Source organism: Drosophila suzukii, chromosome 3, assembly GCF_043229965.1.
Source record: "Drosophila suzukii chromosome 3, CBGP_Dsuzu_IsoJpt1.0, whole genome shotgun sequence".
Taxonomy (NCBI): Eukaryota; Metazoa; Arthropoda; class Insecta; order Diptera; family Drosophilidae; genus Drosophila; species Drosophila suzukii.
Window position 1 is genome coordinate 67324574 of NC_092082.1, and position 15993 is coordinate 67340566.

General features: G+C 49.6%; 6 protein-coding genes across 7 annotated transcripts; 3 read left to right on the top strand and 3 right to left on the bottom strand.

Annotated features, from left to right (window-relative positions):
- Nucleotides 1-297: 297 nt before the first annotated feature.
- On the top strand, nt 298-7662 carry pps (protein partner of snf). Of its 2 annotated transcripts, none has more exons than XM_065866489.2 (12): nt 298-768; nt 826-1230; nt 1347-3061; nt 3121-3590; nt 3652-3826; nt 3885-4418; nt 4477-4617; nt 4670-6448; nt 6509-6638; nt 6695-6882; nt 6948-7110; nt 7167-7662. In XM_065866489.2, the coding sequence occupies exons 1-12, from the start codon at nt 639-641 to the stop codon at nt 7325-7327; spliced, it is 5991 nt and encodes a 1996-aa protein (XP_065722561.2). In that variant the 5' UTR covers nt 298-638; the 3' UTR covers nt 7328-7662. The 2 variants fall into 2 exon arrangements, with proteins under 2 accessions (XP_065722561.2, XP_016941441.4); XM_017085952.4 differs by having other exon boundaries at nt 299-768; nt 7164-7662.
- Scgbeta (sarcoglycan beta) lies at nt 7643-8834 on the bottom strand. Its single transcript, XM_017086289.4, has one exon. The coding sequence runs from the start codon at nt 8754-8756 to the stop codon at nt 7698-7700; it is 1059 nt and encodes a 352-aa protein (XP_016941778.1). The 5' UTR covers nt 8757-8834; the 3' UTR covers nt 7643-7697.
- Nucleotides 8835-9401: 567 nt separating this feature from the next.
- Nucleotides 9402-10254, top strand: LOC108018720 (c-Myc-binding protein homolog). Its single transcript, XM_017086292.4, has 2 exons — nt 9402-9550; nt 9613-10254. Exons 1-2 carry the CDS (start codon nt 9539-9541, stop codon nt 10129-10131), a joined length of 531 nt encoding a protein of 176 aa, XP_016941781.3. The 5' UTR covers nt 9402-9538; the 3' UTR covers nt 10132-10254.
- A 649-nt stretch (nt 10255-10903) lies between these two features.
- Nucleotides 10904-12513, bottom strand: Pp1-87B (Protein phosphatase 1 at 87B). Its single transcript, XM_036816653.3, has 2 exons — nt 11206-12513; nt 10904-11105 (listed from the first exon to the last, which is right to left on the bottom strand). The coding sequence occupies exon 1, from the start codon at nt 12296-12298 to the stop codon at nt 11390-11392; it is 909 nt and encodes a 302-aa protein (XP_036672548.1). The 5' UTR covers nt 12299-12513; the 3' UTR covers nt 10904-11105; nt 11206-11389.
- Nucleotides 12514-12755: 242 nt separating this feature from the next.
- NANS (N-acetylneuraminic acid synthase) lies at nt 12756-14577 on the top strand. The gene is made up of 2 exons (XM_036816853.3): nt 12756-13306; nt 13737-14577. The coding sequence occupies exons 1-2, from the start codon at nt 12971-12973 to the stop codon at nt 14517-14519; spliced, it is 1119 nt and encodes a 372-aa protein (XP_036672748.3). The 5' UTR covers nt 12756-12970; the 3' UTR covers nt 14520-14577.
- LOC108018706 (interleukin enhancer-binding factor 2 homolog) lies at nt 14476-15993 on the bottom strand. Its single transcript, XM_017086280.4, has 3 exons — nt 15743-15993; nt 15550-15678; nt 14476-15488 (listed from the first exon to the last, which is right to left on the bottom strand). Exons 1-3 carry the CDS (start codon nt 15905-15907, stop codon nt 14592-14594), a joined length of 1191 nt encoding a protein of 396 aa, XP_016941769.3. The 5' UTR covers nt 15908-15993; the 3' UTR covers nt 14476-14591.

Consider the following 15993-nt stretch of genomic DNA (forward strand, 5'->3'; position numbering starts at 1 on the left):
AATAATTTTGTGCCGTGAGTTAAAAGTAACTTTAATTCATAAATAAAATTTTTTAATTAACTTGTTTTAATGTCATTTATAAATTGTAACTTATTAGATTCAAATAGCAATATGCAGAAAATTATTCAAAAAATAAACCATTTTTAGAGAACGAATTAAAACAATTCAATAAGTATAAAAACATTTAATAAGGTATGTAAATATATGGGACTCCCCTAATAAACAGGGAACTAGATATCGCGAGAACTAGTTCTGAGGAACGATGCTCGAGAACTTCGATAACTTACGACATCGGCAGCATTCCCAAGTCTGGTCACACTCGAGCTGGCTTTTATTGCAAATTTTATTTTCATAATTGAGAAGAATTTGCATTTTAAAGCGAGAAAGAAGCGGATTCTGCGTCCAAACTACAAACAAACGAACAGCCGACTTGTGGCAGCAGATTGTGGAATAAAACCAGTATTACGTACGGCCAGCGAGTACCAGTGACCCGTTTCCATCCCGATACCCAATGTCGGCGTCACAACGCGGCGGATGCAACAACAAATGAGTCGTTCTGTTCTGAGTCGATAAAGTGCTCGCTGTGTGGCCCGCCGATTCCAATGCGCCGCTAGCCAAGATCAGGAGCAGTTGGCGCCATGTCCAGTTCGGTGTTTACGGAGGCGCCCAGCGCCCGGCCGGCAGCAGCCGATGGCGACTCCAATCTGGTGGTGGTCTACAGCAAGAATGGAGTCTCCTTCGACGAACGCGCCATCGGGAACATCATGGGTGAGTCTCCTGCCTGCAAGATTTCATTGGTCCCTAACTGACACTCTTTTCCTGCAGAGGAAAAATCGATTTCTACCATTAGCGTGGTGCGTCTCACCTCCCCCACGCCCAGTATGGTGGACCAGGAGGAAGCCGAACGGCTGGAGGAGCTGGCCAGCTTCATGGACGCGGCCACCGACTCGGAGCTGGACAGCGACAACGGCAGCCAAAGCGGCGGCGACGATTCCAGCGATGTTGACGCCCAGGACGAAGACAACCAAAACACCGGCGAGGAGAACAATGGTGACTCCACGGAGACGGATACCGATGCCCCTCGCACACGCCGGCGTGCTGGTCGCAAGCCCAAGACCATCAAGAAGCGGAAACGACGCAGACCCAAGGAGCGACCCCAAATCGTGGGCCTGCGGGTGGAGCAGTTCTATGCGGACAACACGGCTGATATGGTTGTGAAAAATGCACTGAGTAAATAACATACACTTATGTGATCAAAATGATAGAGGATATATTCTCCACATTATTCAGACCACAACAAAAGTAATTCCCCTCCAGTCTTATACCTATTTGTATTCTATTTACAGAGCTCGCCGGTGTTTCTATCTACAAGAGGACTCCGGAGACAGACGCTCTGCTGGAAGTTATCCGTAACGACCACAACTACACACCCTTTACATCGCCGGAGCAGCTTAAGAATCACAAGCGGGCCGAGAAGATGGCCATGGAAATGCAGGCCCAGAGCCGCAAGATCATTATGCAGGCTCCGGGAAGTGTCAAGCTTATCAATGCCAAAAAGCGGGTCCAGGCCATTCCCTTCAGTCCGCTGCAAGTAAAGGTCCAGAGAGTATCCGTTAAGCCCCACCAAGTTCAGCAGCCGGCGCAGCTGCCATCCAAGGTGCAGGTAATCCGCAAACCCATACAGCCGCCACTGCCAAGGCAAAAGCCGGAGATTATCGCGAGCAGCGTGGTAAATGTCAGGCCAAGGCCGACGCGCGCTCCCGTCAAGGTGATTGCTCCTGTGCAGGACTACATCGAAGACGACGACGATGCCCAAAGCTCGGACCCCGCTGACGAGGAGAACGCCGACAAGTCCTATGATACGGAGGAAATGAGCGAGGAGAGCGAGGACTTCCAGGATTCCGACAACGACAGGGACAGCGACATGGACTTCGATATGAGGCGCAGCGGCGGCCGGAACTCGAACAAAAGGAGGCGTGTGAGAAAGGTGACGAGGCAAGCTCAAACGAAACAAGTAAAGCTTTTGCCCCCACCTCCAAGCGCACCGCAACACTTCCCCGAGCTAAAGAAACGCAAGGAAGTCGTAGAACAGAAGGCTCCTCAGATCGGCCAAATCATTCAGTTGCCTGCGAAGGCGACGCCCACAGTGTTTGCCCTCGGCAGAGGTCTCCCCAGCACCTCGTTCCTTAAGATCCGACCCACACATCAGACGCTGCAAGTCAAGAAACCAGCACTGCCAACGGCACCGCCAAATTCCAATGTACGCCGTACGCCTGCCGTGCACTTGGGAAGGATCGTAAACTCGCCGCAGGAAGTCAAGGAGATTATCATTAACAAGAACATGGCCAGTCCCAAGGGCGTGTTCACCAATCTCAACAGCCTCCTGGGCGAGAACAACAATGCGACCATTAAATCTTCGCCTGATCCCCTCCGACACCGGGCAGTCATGTCGCCCAGTACCCCGAGATCGAGCTACAGCCAGCAGCTGCCGCCCATTGTGGTCCCCGTTCCTGCCCAAGCTCCTACCCCGTCCAAGGGGTTCATGCCCATCGGTGTGGATACGGCGCAGTCGCATAAGTTGCCAGCCCAAATTGTGATCGAGACCCACCAGAGTTCCTCCGAGTTGGCGGCGGAGAATGACAAGCAGCTTGATCTAATCAACTCGATTGTGCAGGATGAACTGCTGAAGTCCACGCTCGTGGAACAACCGCCAGTAAACGCCGACGAGGATATACCAAAACTTGTTAAAATGCTGGAGAGCACAGCGGCGGATCTGGTTCCCGCACCAGGGTCCTTGCCTACGCAAAACTTTGTTGCAGCTTCCGAGGTGCAGGGTGTACAAAATCCAGCTGGAGTAGATCCCATTGACATCATGGCGACCGCTGACGAAGATGAGATTACGGCAGATTTCCTCCAGCACGTGGTCGGCCTCATCGAGGAGGACAAACAGTTTGAGGCCGAGGTGGTGAAGCAAGTGCTGGCCAGCACAGAGCCAGGAACTCTGGATGACATTGTTTCGTTGCCTACGCCCGTAATCTTATCACAAGCACCTACTGCTCAGGTAGGAGTATAGGTTCCTATATTTGATTTTATAGATTAACTTTATAAATATTCTTTCAGACACAAGCGAACCTGCCCTCTCATGCAGTTCTTGCAGAGCCCATTCAATCCTCGATGCCCATTGCCTGCAGTACACCCTCGAGGAGCGTGGTAACCCCTATGCCTACCTCAGCAAAGGTTGTGCGTGGCAACGGTCGGGTCATTTACTTGCCTCCCATGGAAGCGCCCACCACGCGTGCCAAGCGGCGGGCACAGGCTCCAGGCTCGGGAGTAGCGTCGACTAGTTCTGGGGATCTGAGCAACATGTCCTTTGGTGAAACATCTCTGGATTCAAGCATTTCTCAGCTGGCCAACACTAGTAGCCTGAGCAATGACAGCCAATCGGGAGTTGGGCCAAAACGACCCAATCCCAGAGAGCCTTCGCTGGCCAGGCGCTCAACGGTGCCTAGGCGATCGAAGAAGCTTAACACGAGTCAGAGCAATGATCCCGAGGCTTCAGAATCTCAGGAGGATGACGACGACCCCAACAAGTAAGCTTTCTTTGATTATTTTGAGTTGCAATTTTAATAACCATTTATCCTCTCATTCTAGGCTCTGGTGTATTTGTCGTCAGCCGCACAATAATCGTTTCATGATCTGCTGCGACTTGTGTGAGGATTGGTTCCACGGTACTTGCGTGGGGGTGACCAAGGCAATGGGCACGGACATGGAACAGAAGGGCGTCGATTGGAAGTGCCCAAAATGTGTTAAAAAGCAGGAGGAGAAGGTAAAGTTATTAGATTTCTTGGAGCTTGTTTACATTAACTGATCATTTAACTTTCCAGAACCAACCACGGATAACGGACATGTTGGTCATCAAAACATCCGCACAAGCTGAGGAAAAACCAAATGAAACCAAAGTACTCCCCTCGTCAGCGGAGATTGTTCAAGTTACGACCCCTTCAACGCCCAGAAGAACACTGCCTGTGGGTTTTACCGTAGCCAGCACACCCATGCGTATCCCCACGATAAAGCCGGCCAAGAAATTCCCAACCGCTTCAATCCCACACCAGCAGCAGCAGTTAAACTTCATTAAGTTGGGACCATCCCCATCTAATCGCATATCGGAATCGATTTGTGTGGTCTGCAAGCGGCCGGCGAACTCCAATTCTGTTTATTGTGGGGAAGAGTGCATACGGAAGTATGCCCAAAACACCCTTCACTTGCTCACCGCGAACAAGGGTCCAGATAGTCCGGTGCCACACAATGCCAGCGTCCAATCGCCATTGAACAACTCCCTGGAGGCGAAGAAGAACAAGAAAAAGGATTTGTTCGAGGACGTGCTGAGACAGGCGGACTCTGTGTCGAAAGTGGAACGGGTAAGAAACTAACCACCATGTCGGCAACTTGAATTGTACAAGAACACACTCCTTTTAGATAAATGTGTTTGAGCGTAGAACTGGTCGAGTAATTACCGGGCACTTGGCACCAGCCGCTCACCAGTTCCGGAAATGGCTTCAGGAGAATCCCACCTTCGAGGTGCTGCCCTCGGGAACACTTCAGTCAATCGACACAGAGGTGAGTCTGGTTTAACTGTATAAGCAAAGTAAGGCATTGTTTGTATTGACAGAGGCGGCCGTTGAAGCGAGCACCTGAATTATCCACCTCCGCTGAATCTGTCGCACTGACTGTCCCAAAAAAGCCACTTGAAGCTGCGACCAAGATAACCCAACCAGTCGCAGTTCAGGTCAGCCCACTGGGAATCTCTTCCATGCGTCCCTTACCCAAAAAGGACAAGGAGAAAGAGAAGCCCTCGCCTCCAGCGCAGGTGGCCACTCCTAGTCGAAGCACAGGCAAACCCGAGCCAGTTCGAATCGGCATTCGGCGATCCCTGAGGGAGCAACTGCTAGCGCGAATCAAGGAGGCCCAAGCTGCGGAGCAGACCACAAGCCAGACAGCAGCCCAGTGGCTGACAGCGCTCGAAGTGGATCAGTTCGTCAAGAGCGTGGAATTGGAAATGTTCAACTCGTTTGGACGAGACGTGGGAGCCAAGTACAAGGCCAAGTACCGGTCGCTTATGTTTAACATCAAGGATCGCAAGAACCGGACCCTGTTCGAGAAGATATGTGCCAAGCAAGTGGAGCCCAAGCAGCTGGTGAGAATGACGCCTGAGCAGTTGGCCAGCCAAGAGTTGGCTAAGTGGCGAGAGGAGGAGAATCGCCACCAGCTGGACATGATCAAGAAATCCGAGCTGGACATGCTGTCATGTGCCCAAAATTATGTCGTGAAAACCCACAAGGGGGAGGAGGTGATAGCCACAAAGGTGGATGTTGCGCTGCCCGAAGAGGACCTCAACGAGTCATCAACGGTTGACACAAAGCAGACGTCGCTGGTAAGTGAACCGGATACTTCCATACTGGAACGTTCCACCTCCAGGGAGAAGTCGGGGTCATCCAAGGAGAAGCGCCACAAGAGCCACAAGCACCATCACCGAAAACGGAGTCGCAGTCGTTCCAATAGTCGGGGTCGAAACGTCGAGAAGCGCCATCGCAGGCACCACAACGATGGAGAGTCAGGTGGAGGAGAACGAGAGCATCGATCCCGCGAGAAACAGAGCCGGGAAAGAGACGAGATTGTTCCCTCGCCCTTGCTTAAGAAGCGAGAGGAAAACAATCAATCGCCGGCGCCCAAGAAGGTGCTGGAAAAGAAAACAGAGCCGAGTGCCTACAACCTGATCGATCAAATTTTGGAATCTGAGAAAACAGTTGAGCAGGCGGCGAATCTAGGGAAACCGAAACCGTCACCCAAGCCGCTTCCAACGCTTCCCAGTTCTACAAAGGCTACAGAGCCAACGGATAACTACTCCCGCTACGTGCAAGGCCTGACCATGAGTTCACTGTGGTCCGGCACGCTAAAGATGATCGATCTGGCCGACTTTGAGATGGTAATGTACCCGGTGCAGGGTAACTGCCACCAACTAGGTAACCTAATGCCCAGCCAGATGGACGTTATCGGCCGCATCACCCGCGTAAATGTTTGGGAGTACATAAAGAAGCTGAAAAAGAGTCCCACCAAGGAAGTTGTCATTGTGAATATATTCCCTGCATCGCCCAGCGAGACGCGCAAGTTCGATCTCTTCTTCGAGTACCTTGACTCGCGCCAGCGGCTGGGCGTCTTGGGAGTGGATTCGGATCAGATTCGGGACTTTTACATATTCCCGCTGGGCACCGGCGATGATTTGCCGCCAGCGCTGCAGACCTCGGAGTCGGTTCCCTTCTACGAGGACGCCCAAAGACCGAATACACTCCTTGGCATCATCGTACGCTGTCTGAGCAAGCGACCTGCAGAAGTTCCGCCGACACCATCAGTGCCTTCCCCGGTTCCCGTTGCAAGCAGCAAGGTGGCAAGGGTAAGCCATTTTTAACTGCAAGCTTAACCAACTTGATTTAAATTACTATCTTCCTCGCAGAAATCTCGCAGCACGTTCACGGCCCAAAACAGCCCCAAACGCAAGGCAAGCACCCACTCGACCAGCTCCAAGGATGATGAGTTCGATATCGATGCCATTATCAAGGCGCCAATAGCAAAGCTGCAAAAGAGTAAGTATAAGCTAGAAGGCATTTGAAGGGCTTATCTTAATGGCTGCCTCTTTCAGCTGTACCTAAAACGGTGCCCCCGCCACCGGTGATTAACGATGCCGATGAACCCTACTCGCCTGGCGGCTCCGACGACGAATTGGTGCCGACTGCTCCAAGCGATCTCGAGTGGCGTGTGAATGAAATCAACAAACAAATAGCCGCGCAACAGATGGAAATAGCCGGCCTGCTTAAAGTGGAGCCTTCCGTAAGTGCTGGATTTAGACAGTTTGGTATTTCGTGGCTCTCATATTGATTTTCGTTTTCTTGCAGGCATCTGCTTCCTCATCGAATGTACTAGCCGGCATATCAATTCCACCAAATCTCTCGAAGATCCTGGCCAGCATCAAGGACAAGACGGACCTGCCCTCCAATGCTGGCGAGGGGAATGAGGAGTACAATCCTGAGGACGCCATCACCACGACCAGTTCATTCAGTGAGTAGGCTGGTTTCCACTCAATTTCGAGTATTATCAACGATTCCTTGCAGCAGCAAAGCCGAAGAGCAAAGGTCGTTTGGCGCATCTAAGTGAAGCTGAGCTTCTTAGCATGGTGCCGGACAATATGGCAGGCGTGATACCCAGCTCGTCAAAGACCCGCCAGCTTGCTCCACCGCCACTTCCACCACCACCGCCGCCGCCTCCGGGTGTTTAAGAAGCTCCACCTGGAAGAAGGCTAACCCGCGCGCTAATCCTCTAATCGTTATTAGTTTCTGAATGAAATTCACGACACTTGCTTTGAAATTGTCCTCGCCTCTCATTGTGTACATTCTCATCCAGCGAGCTCTATACCATCTCTGTATTATATCTGGCCAATTGGAACCATTTAGTTTTCAAAACCCCACCCCACGCCAATTCGCACATTAACAGGATCATCATTCGCATTGCAATGCAAGTTAAGAATCGGTTTTCATTTCATCCTCTATCAAATCCTGTACATTTCCTGGAAAATAAAAAATGCTACGTAACATTTGTTTTAGGGATACGATACTCGGACCGATTCTCTTTATTTCTGGCAGGACGCCTTAGTTGACCTCGCAGGGATCGTCTTTGCCGCTGAAGTGGGCGCACGTAATCTTGGGACCGTTGTGCACCCTGGGAATGGCGATCCGGAAGAGTGTTCCATGCGGCATGCACACACAGATCTTGTACTGGACACTGCCCGTGCGAAGTCCCAGCTCGGAGCTGACGATGGGGATGCGCTCCATGTCCAGGAAGATGCCCGTGCCGGCCTCCAAGATGGTGGCGCCCTGTGTGGAGTTTATCAAGACGTGGTGCTCGGCCTGGAAATCAACGCTGGCCCCGTCGAAGTAGACGCCCTCGGAGCCCCTTATGGCCATGCGTCCGTCGCTCTCCAGGACGAGGGACTCGTCAATGGGACTTGCGATGCCGCTGGCACTCAAAACCTTGGCCTGCAACGCTTCTACTCCGCCCGGAATGTTATACTGCGGACGGTGGGTGGTGAAAATGGGTTGTTTATCGATCGGGTCCTTGACCTCAAACAGATTTGTGGCCTGGACAAGGATGCCCTCTCTGTTCAAGACAATCCTATCGCGTTCGTTCGTGGCTCCATTGCCATTTCGAAACACCCGCACGTTGACGCCGCCTTCCCCCTCGCCGGCATCACTGCTGATGGTCACCGGGACGTCTGAGAAGCCGTGGATCTGGCCGATCGAGTTGGTCTGCACCCGCTCCAAGTCCGTGGAGCCGTAGAACTTGACCACATCGACCTCGGGAATCACCTCCATTCCCTGGACGCCTTTTCCCAGGCGAAGAACACCCACAATAGTGAGGGTCAGGATCAAATTGCCCACGGTCAGGACCAAGAGGAGAACCACGATGGTCCAGAAGGCGAAGGTGTTGCGCCCCTGGTGGCCGGGATGCAGGCGAGAGCAGCTGTCGCTGTTGTATTTCTCGTCGAAGTAGTCGCCCGTATCCGTCTTGGAGTCGTCGCGACAGAAATCCAAATCCGGAATTGTTGCCCCGATGGGAAGAGTAACGGACAGCGCGTTCTCCGAGTTGGCATCGTCGGAATAGGACGGCGAGGGTCCCCGGATAAAGGTGTTCTCAAAGGTGTTCATCATTATATCGGGATATTCTGAGTGTATTACTCTCAAAAAACCGTTTTCGCACTTGCTGTATCCAGTGAAATAAAAATAGTGAATGTACATATGAGGTATACCAATCTCTGACATGCGCAGAGATCCCAGGCCGCTAAATTTTGAATATTTTCAATAATGTAAATTGGGAAGATTTCAAAAATAATTTTATGGGATAAAAAAAACTGTTATTAAAGAACAATAAGAAATAAGTTATTGTGTATGCACCAAAACGCTTTTTTTATAATAACTCTTTTAAGAACACCTTTAAATCTCTTTATTTTTCCTTCTGCTTTTATGGTTTTAATCATTATGTACGAACTTATACCCAAAAGCATAGAAATAATTTAAATTGGACCCAAGGGCTTATTAGTTTTCTGGTGACCCTGGTATCGTGAAAAATAACGTTTATTTAAACTAGCTTAATTTGCAAATCAAATCTTGTAAGTTAAAATATAAAATATAATTCATTGATATATATTTTATTTTTGCAGAGAATACATTTTTTTTATTCAAAGCAATAGGAAAATCTTCAATATTTTTTTAAGGAAATACATGCCATATTATGTAAAAACTACTTTAATCGTTTTGAAATTCTTTAGGTTTAAAAGAAAGTGTTTTAAAAATACATTTTTTTAAATGGACTGGAACCGAACTAGTTCCGTTTTAATGACGGGTCTGCAGCCCTGGTTTCCCTTGGGGGCTTGACTTTGGTATATTTCGAAGTTGTAGTTTCGGTCATACCACCTGTCTCCATTTTTGCAAAGATGTCCTTTAAGGTGAGCTTTTGCCGAAAATTGTAATGCCACTGACTAGCCCCAATTCCTCCACGATGACGCAGCCCATTGATCCGAAGCGCGACGAGATCCGGCGTTACCTGGAGCGCGGCAGCGTTCTGGACTCGCTGACCAAGATCTTCATACGCGTGATTAAGGAGAGGCCCGAGAATCCGATGGAGTACATCCGGAACCACATCGGCGTGGTGCGCCACCAGCACGACAAGTACGAGCGCCTGCAGCAGGACCTGCAGCTGGCCAACGACGAGATCCAGCGGCTGCGTGGCATCATTAACAGCATCAATCCGGAGGTGCTCCAGGGCCATCAGCCCTTAACCACCCCAACTGAGGCGGTGTCTCCGGAAGCGCAGGAGGTCGCTGCAGAGCCAACTGAAGCCGCGGAGCCCCAGGAGAACGGGGAGACCAGCCCAGAGAAACCTGGAGAAAGTCCACCAGCTGTTGCCGAGGTTACAGCTGCCTTGGAGGCCTGCCAGGTGGAGGAGAAAGCAGAGGCTACCAAGGAGGAGGTCGCCGCTCAGCCAAGCCCATCCGTCCAAGTTGAGGCCAGCAGCTCCAACGAGTAGATCTCGAAAGCCAGCAGCTCACTAGATCACACCAAAAACATCCCATTAGAACGCATCCATTTAGAACAAATGTTAAGTATTTTCCTAAATGTAAATGTAAATAAAGCGAAATTAAAAACTGAAGCGAATTATGGATTTTTCAAATGTTTATTGAAATCAGTTTCATAATTCATACACGTTTTATATCATTTGTTTATTAATACAAAGGATTATTGATAATACATATTAATAATAGTTAATTTTTAAAAAAACACATCTTAAAAATGACGGAGGAGAGGGTCGTATTGATTGATGGCGACGAACGGAAAGGAGTTTTGGAGGCAAAATAATAAATTTCATTGATTTCGGTGCAGGTATTTTCCTGGGGGGTCCGGTCCATTTGGTCGGACTGCATGTGGACGAACAAAAAACTGATTCAAGGTCGAAACTTAGTGTATATTTCATTCTTGGCAAGCGTTCTCCTCCTCTGTTCAACGATTTCCCTTCTTCGATTTTTCTCGTTTTGTTTTGCTTTATACTCTTAAGGCCAAAGAGCGCTACGGGGCCCCCTTTCTATATGCATGCTTTTGTGACCGACTGAGGTCCAGCCACTCTCCGTACACCTAATCCAATATTATGCTGGGTGCTCTGTTTGTACGGACCTGTTTACCTAGTGTTTAAAATTTGGACAAAACCTATAATCGCAGGTGTGGGTAGGCAATTTGTGTGTGTGAGTGTGGGTGGATGTTGGTCGGTTGATATACCAATATATATATAAGTATATGCGGGGCTATTAAAAATAAATATGTATGTGGCTTTTAATCATGGTATTTGTCAATGTGTTTTTGTAATTGCGAATCAAATCTCAATGGGGGAAAGGAAAAACTTCATTCTTCTGCTTGGGACCCAGGATGATGTCCTTTGATCGAGGCGCAGCTCCTCCATGCATTCGCTGGCTGTCCGAATTGTTTCATGCGGATTTCGACTCGCCCCGGCTGCCGATGATAAGTGACCAAAAACAGAGATAAGGTTGGGGTGAGTGTGTGATTCACTAGGTGATTTGTTCGATTCTAGGCGTTAGCAGCCCACACTTACGTTTCATCCATGATCTGATGTGTTGTTTCAAAGCATTTTATTTCTGATTGTTTTGTTTTTCTTGTGTTTGTTGTTGTTGTTGGTGTGTTTCGTTTTGTTTTGTTTGTTTCTTGGGTTGGTTGATTTTCTTATTGATTTGTTTTATATAGAAAAAGACTGCTCGTGGTGCCGCAAGTGTGTGATATTACTTTTTACGCTTGTCAGCCGGCTTGAGGATCTGGAACGAGCACATCAGCGTGTCGTCCACGGACATCATGGCTCCGGCGTTGTCGAACTCGCCGCAATAGTTGGGCGCCGAGAAGAGGGTGACCAGCTGGCGCTTGGCAAAGAACTCGTACCCATCCTCCACGACCTGATGGGCTCGGCAGATGAGATCGAACTCGTGCTTCTGCAAGAACTTGGCCACCACCTCGGCTCCGAAGGTGAAGCTGACGCCGCGGTCGTTCTCGCCCCAGCCCATGGTGTCCTTGTCGGGATCGGACCAGAGCAGATCGCACAGCAGTCCCTGGTCGGGCACGTCGGTGGGGCGCATGATGCGACGGATCTGCTCCATGGAGGTCAGATCGGGACTGAGGCCGCCGTGGCAGCAGAAAATCTTCTCATCGACAATGGCCGCCACCGGCAGGCAGTTGAAGCAGTCCGTGAAGGTCTTCCACAACTTGATGCTGTAGCGACGCTTGCACTCGTCGTAGAATCCGTATATGCGATTGATGCTGGCGCACTCGTGGTTGCCGCGCAGCAGGAAGAAGTTCTCCGAGTATTTGATCTTGTAGGCGAGCAGCAGGCAGATGGTCTCCAGCGACTGCTTGCCGCGGTCGACGTAGTCGCCCAGGAAGAGGTAGTTCGACTCCGGCGGAAAGCCGCCGTACTCGAACAGACGCAACAGATCGTAGTACTGGCCGTGGATGTCGCCGCAGATCTTGAGCGGGGCCTCCAGCTCGAGCAGAATGGGCTGCGAGAGGAATATCTCGCGCGACTTGAGGCACAGGGCCCGGATCTCGCTTTCCGAGAGCTGTACGTTCTTGCCTGGCCGTGCCCCACGCACCTCCAGAAGTCGCGATATTATGCTGTCGATGTTCATCACGTCGCCCATGTTTGCGTTTGCCTTTGCGTCTTGAGTCCGGGGAATTGGTGCACTGCTGCTGCTGCTGCTGGGTGTCGAGGTTGCCGCGAACGATGGTTAGTAGCGCCGAAATAGCCTCGAAATCTGTAGTTTCCCAAAACTATTTCTGCTAAATACTTTTCACAGCTAACTAGTATGAAAATTTCTCCAGTGTGTCCACATTACATTGACGGAGCAGCAGGAAGGAGCGAAACAGGCAGTTAGTCATGCCTCGACTCGCATGGTTGTCCCTGTCTCGCTTGCTCGCTGCCCTTCTGCGTCGTGCCGTTTTGCCTGGGTGTGAGCGGGATGGCTGGTGTGCATGTGGCAAAATGGCCCCATCGCCGGAAAAAGAATGTGTGGCCAGACCTAAGACGCCATCTTACCTAGTCGATTACTACATAGGGTTGTGGTTTTGGCGCGCTATCGGGTAGGCGGCTGTTTATCGCTTTTCAAAATTGTTAACTTTTATTGCTTTGATATTTCACTTTCTTATTACCTGGTAAAATCTTTTTTTGTCCTCTTGGTGAATTAAATGTAGGTTTAAGACCATTGGTTTTTAATTTTAAGACTTTACTCGATATGCCACTCGATAAGTTTGCCTGCCTACGCCCGTCTATCATTTAATTAACTGTTAAATTAGGCGGTTTTGAATTTTATAAAATGCTTATAACCGATATTATAAGCGGAAAAGTGGCAAATGCCGTCTATGTTATTGCGGAAATCGGGCAGAACCACCAGGGCTGCCTGGACACGGCCAAGAAGATGATTTGCGAGGCCAAGAAAGCCGGCTGCCATTGCGTAAAGTTTCAGAAATCCGATTTGACAGCTAAGTTTACGCGATCCGCTCTAGATCGTGAATATCTTAGCGATCACGCCTGGGGAAGAACTTACGGGGAGCACAAGGAGTACCTGGAGTTCTCCAAGGACCAGTACCGCGAACTGCAGGCCTACAGTAGGCAAGTAAATGTGGACTTTACAGCCTCCGCCATGGATGAGGTAGTATCCGCCAATTAATCTTAATTGCTTGCTAGTTCTTTAATAGAACAGAAGCAACCTATTATTTTCAATTTTTTTGACCTATTAGTATGTGTAAATATAATATTTATAAAATGTGTTCAGTAGGGTTCTAATAAGATAATATAAAAATGCTAATACCTAATATGTATGCTAGTGATCTAATATTAAAATTGATTGACCTGATTTATTAATCACATTACTGATATACTCATATGACTCTAAATTAAATATACACTAAATAAATATTTTTTTTTAGCTACATTAAAAAGATTAATATGATAGGACAGTAAGTCAAAAAAAACTATTTTTAGATTTTTCAAAATTTTGTTACATATGCCCTCGAACCCCATTTGAACAATATTGCTATTACTAGAAAAAATAATTAATAATAATTCATACAATTTTTTAGCGTTCGCTGGACTTTCTAGTAGAACTAAAGGTCCCTTTTATTAAAATTGGCTCCGGAGATGCAAACAACTTTCCGCTTCTGAAAAAGGCGGCCGGCTTGGGCGTGCCTTTGGTGATTTCCACCGGAATGCAGACCATGGAAACTGTGGAGAGGATTATGCAAACCATGGCGGAGTCTGGAAAACAGGACTACGCTCTAATGCATTGTGTTTCATCATACCCAACTGCGCCCAAAGATTGTAATTTGCAGTTGATACCCATGTTTAAGAGGCGCTTTCCCAATGTTGTAATTGGTTATTCGGGTCATGAGCTCGGTGTAGTCATAAGTCAGGCCGCTGTTTTACTCGGAGCACGCATAGTGGAGCGCCATTTCACACTGGACAAGAGTCAGAAGGGCTCCGACCATCGATGCTCCCTCGAACCCCAAGAGTTGAAAGCTCTTACCACAGGAATTAATCATTTTGAACTCTCGGCAGTTTCCGTGTCTCCCAATGAAATATTACAAAAACTAAATGGCGGTCAGGAACTGGAGGACGCACTTCAGGAGGTTGAGCATAAAACCATTTTGCCTTGCGAGTTGCCCTGCCGAAATAAGCTGGGCAAATCCATTGTGGCAGCTAGAAGTCTAGAAAAAGGACACATACTGCAGTTGATCGACTTGGCCATTAAAGTTAGTGAACCCAGCGGCCTGACTGCGGAGGCCTACTTGGATTTGGTGGGCAAGGAATTAGCAGGCAACATTGGTGAAGATGAACCCATACATGGGAGTAGTATAATTACTTAGGGGTCAAGATTGTTCAAAAAATACGAAATGTGGAATATAAAATACAATTGTAAATGAATAGCCTGGGCTGTTTTACTCGGCCCCATCGTCGCTGCCCTCCTCCTCGTTCTCATTCTCGATCATCTCGATGTCCTCCTCGAGGTCGCCCTCCTTCTTGTCCGTCGGCTTCTCGTAGACAGCGGTTAGGGGAGAAACGCACACTCCGTTCCAGACGGACATTTCGCGCACAATGCTGGTATTGCCCTCCAGTCCCAGAATGTGTTTGTACCCGCCGTGGGCCAGCACGCGGAGCAGCGTCTGCGACGTGTAGCAGCACACATCCTGCTGCTCCAGGGTCATGGCAGTGTGCACCCGGATGTGACCCGGTTCAGTGGGATCCGTGATGCCAGCAGAGCCGGGCAAAAAGAGTCCAGCGGAGAGCAGCTGAAAGACGCGACGGAAGGCCAAATTGATGGGCAGTGCCTGACGCGACGGGTTGTTCATGATGGCCAAATGGGCGATCAGGTCCAGCATCCAGGCTGACAACGGTGAGAAGGCGTCAAAACGCCTGGTGAGATCCTTGAGAATGCGAATGAGCACCTTGATCGACGAGTGGTGGGCGTTCTCCTCGAACCAACGCGTGTGCCGAATGGCAGCTAGATGGCTCTGCATCAGCTTGTGATCCAAGTGGATCTCCGGCTCCAGCTTGCGCAGGTTCTGCGGCAATGTTGCGATCAGAATGCGCACCTTGGCATGAACATTTGCGATGTCGAAGCCGCGCTCGTGGATCTGGATGGTGTGCTGGTCGCCCTTGGTCAGCACCTCAGTCTTCATGCTGGCCTTCAGGTCGGCCTCCACCTTCTTGGCCAGGGCGTCGACCGACTCCTTGGTGGGGAGAGTCTTGAGGATGACCACCACATCGGCCACATTGTTGCCGGTTAGAATGGTACCCTTCTTGAACGAGCCCACCTGACGCACCTCCTCCAGTTGCTGTACATTAAACATGTGATATAGATTCTATATATTCCGCTAAGAATCATAAAGTACTCACACAAGTGGTCAGATCACCGGGAGCCACCACCAGATTGTCCAGCACAGCCTGTACCTTGGTCACCAGATTCCCGATGGCCGTCTGCTCGCTGGGAGTGGGACTCAAGTCCTGGTTGCGCTTCAGCAGGGCCTGAAATGCAAATCGTTATCCCATTGAAGTCGGCATGGGAACGCATGTGCGTTTATTGATTTACCGCAGTCAGAGCCGAATCGTCAACGGAGCCGGCGAGTGGCACCTTGGGAAAGAAGACCTCCGCTAGGGTCAAGTCAAACGGGTGGCGGGGCACAAAGGTCTTCTTGAACGGCGGACGGATGCCCCCGCGCATGGGGCGTCCACCTCGGAGAGCTCCACGAACCATATTCCTGTGGGGATGAATTTTTACTTATTTTCGCAACGCCGGAGCGTTCTGTTTTTCTTTGAGGGATGAGAACAGTGTGACCGTAG

What these genes read in the sequence shown, in the direction of transcription:
- pps (XM_017085952.4), top strand. Translation starts at nt 639, where the DNA reads ATGTCCAGTTCGGTGTTTACGGAGGCGCCCAGCGCCCGGCCGGCAGCA. An exon ending in GATGACGACGACCCCAACAA is followed by an intron (nt 3,591 to 3,651) that starts GTAAGCTTTCTT and finishes CTCTCATTCTAG; the next exon opens with GCTCTGGTGTATTTGTCGTC. An exon ending in TTAAAAAGCAGGAGGAGAAG is followed by an intron (nt 3,827 to 3,884) that starts GTAAAGTTATTA and finishes TTAACTTTCCAG; the next exon opens with AACCAACCACGGATAACGGA.
- LOC108018706 (XM_017086280.4), bottom strand. Translation starts at nt 15,907, where the DNA reads ATGGTTCGTGGAGCTCTCCGAGGTGGACGCCCCATGCGCGGGGGCATC. An exon ending in ACGATTCGGCTCTGACTGCG is followed by an intron (nt 15,679 to 15,742) that starts GTAAATCAATAA and finishes TTTGCATTTCAG; the next exon opens with GCCCTGCTGAAGCGCAACCA. An exon ending in CCGGTGATCTGACCACTTGT is followed by an intron (nt 15,489 to 15,549) that starts GTGAGTACTTTA and finishes TTTAATGTACAG; the next exon opens with CAACTGGAGGAGGTGCGTCA.
- NANS (XM_036816853.3), top strand. Translation starts at nt 12,971, where the DNA reads ATGCTTATAACCGATATTATAAGCGGAAAAGTGGCAAATGCCGTCTAT. An exon ending in CAGCCTCCGCCATGGATGAG is followed by an intron (nt 13,307 to 13,736) that starts GTAGTATCCGCC and finishes ACAATTTTTTAG; the next exon opens with CGTTCGCTGGACTTTCTAGT.
- Pp1-87B (XM_036816653.3), bottom strand. Translation starts at nt 12,298, where the DNA reads ATGGGCGACGTGATGAACATCGACAGCATAATATCGCGACTTCTGGAG.
- Scgbeta (XM_017086289.4), bottom strand. Translation starts at nt 8,756, where the DNA reads ATGATGAACACCTTTGAGAACACCTTTATCCGGGGACCCTCGCCGTCC.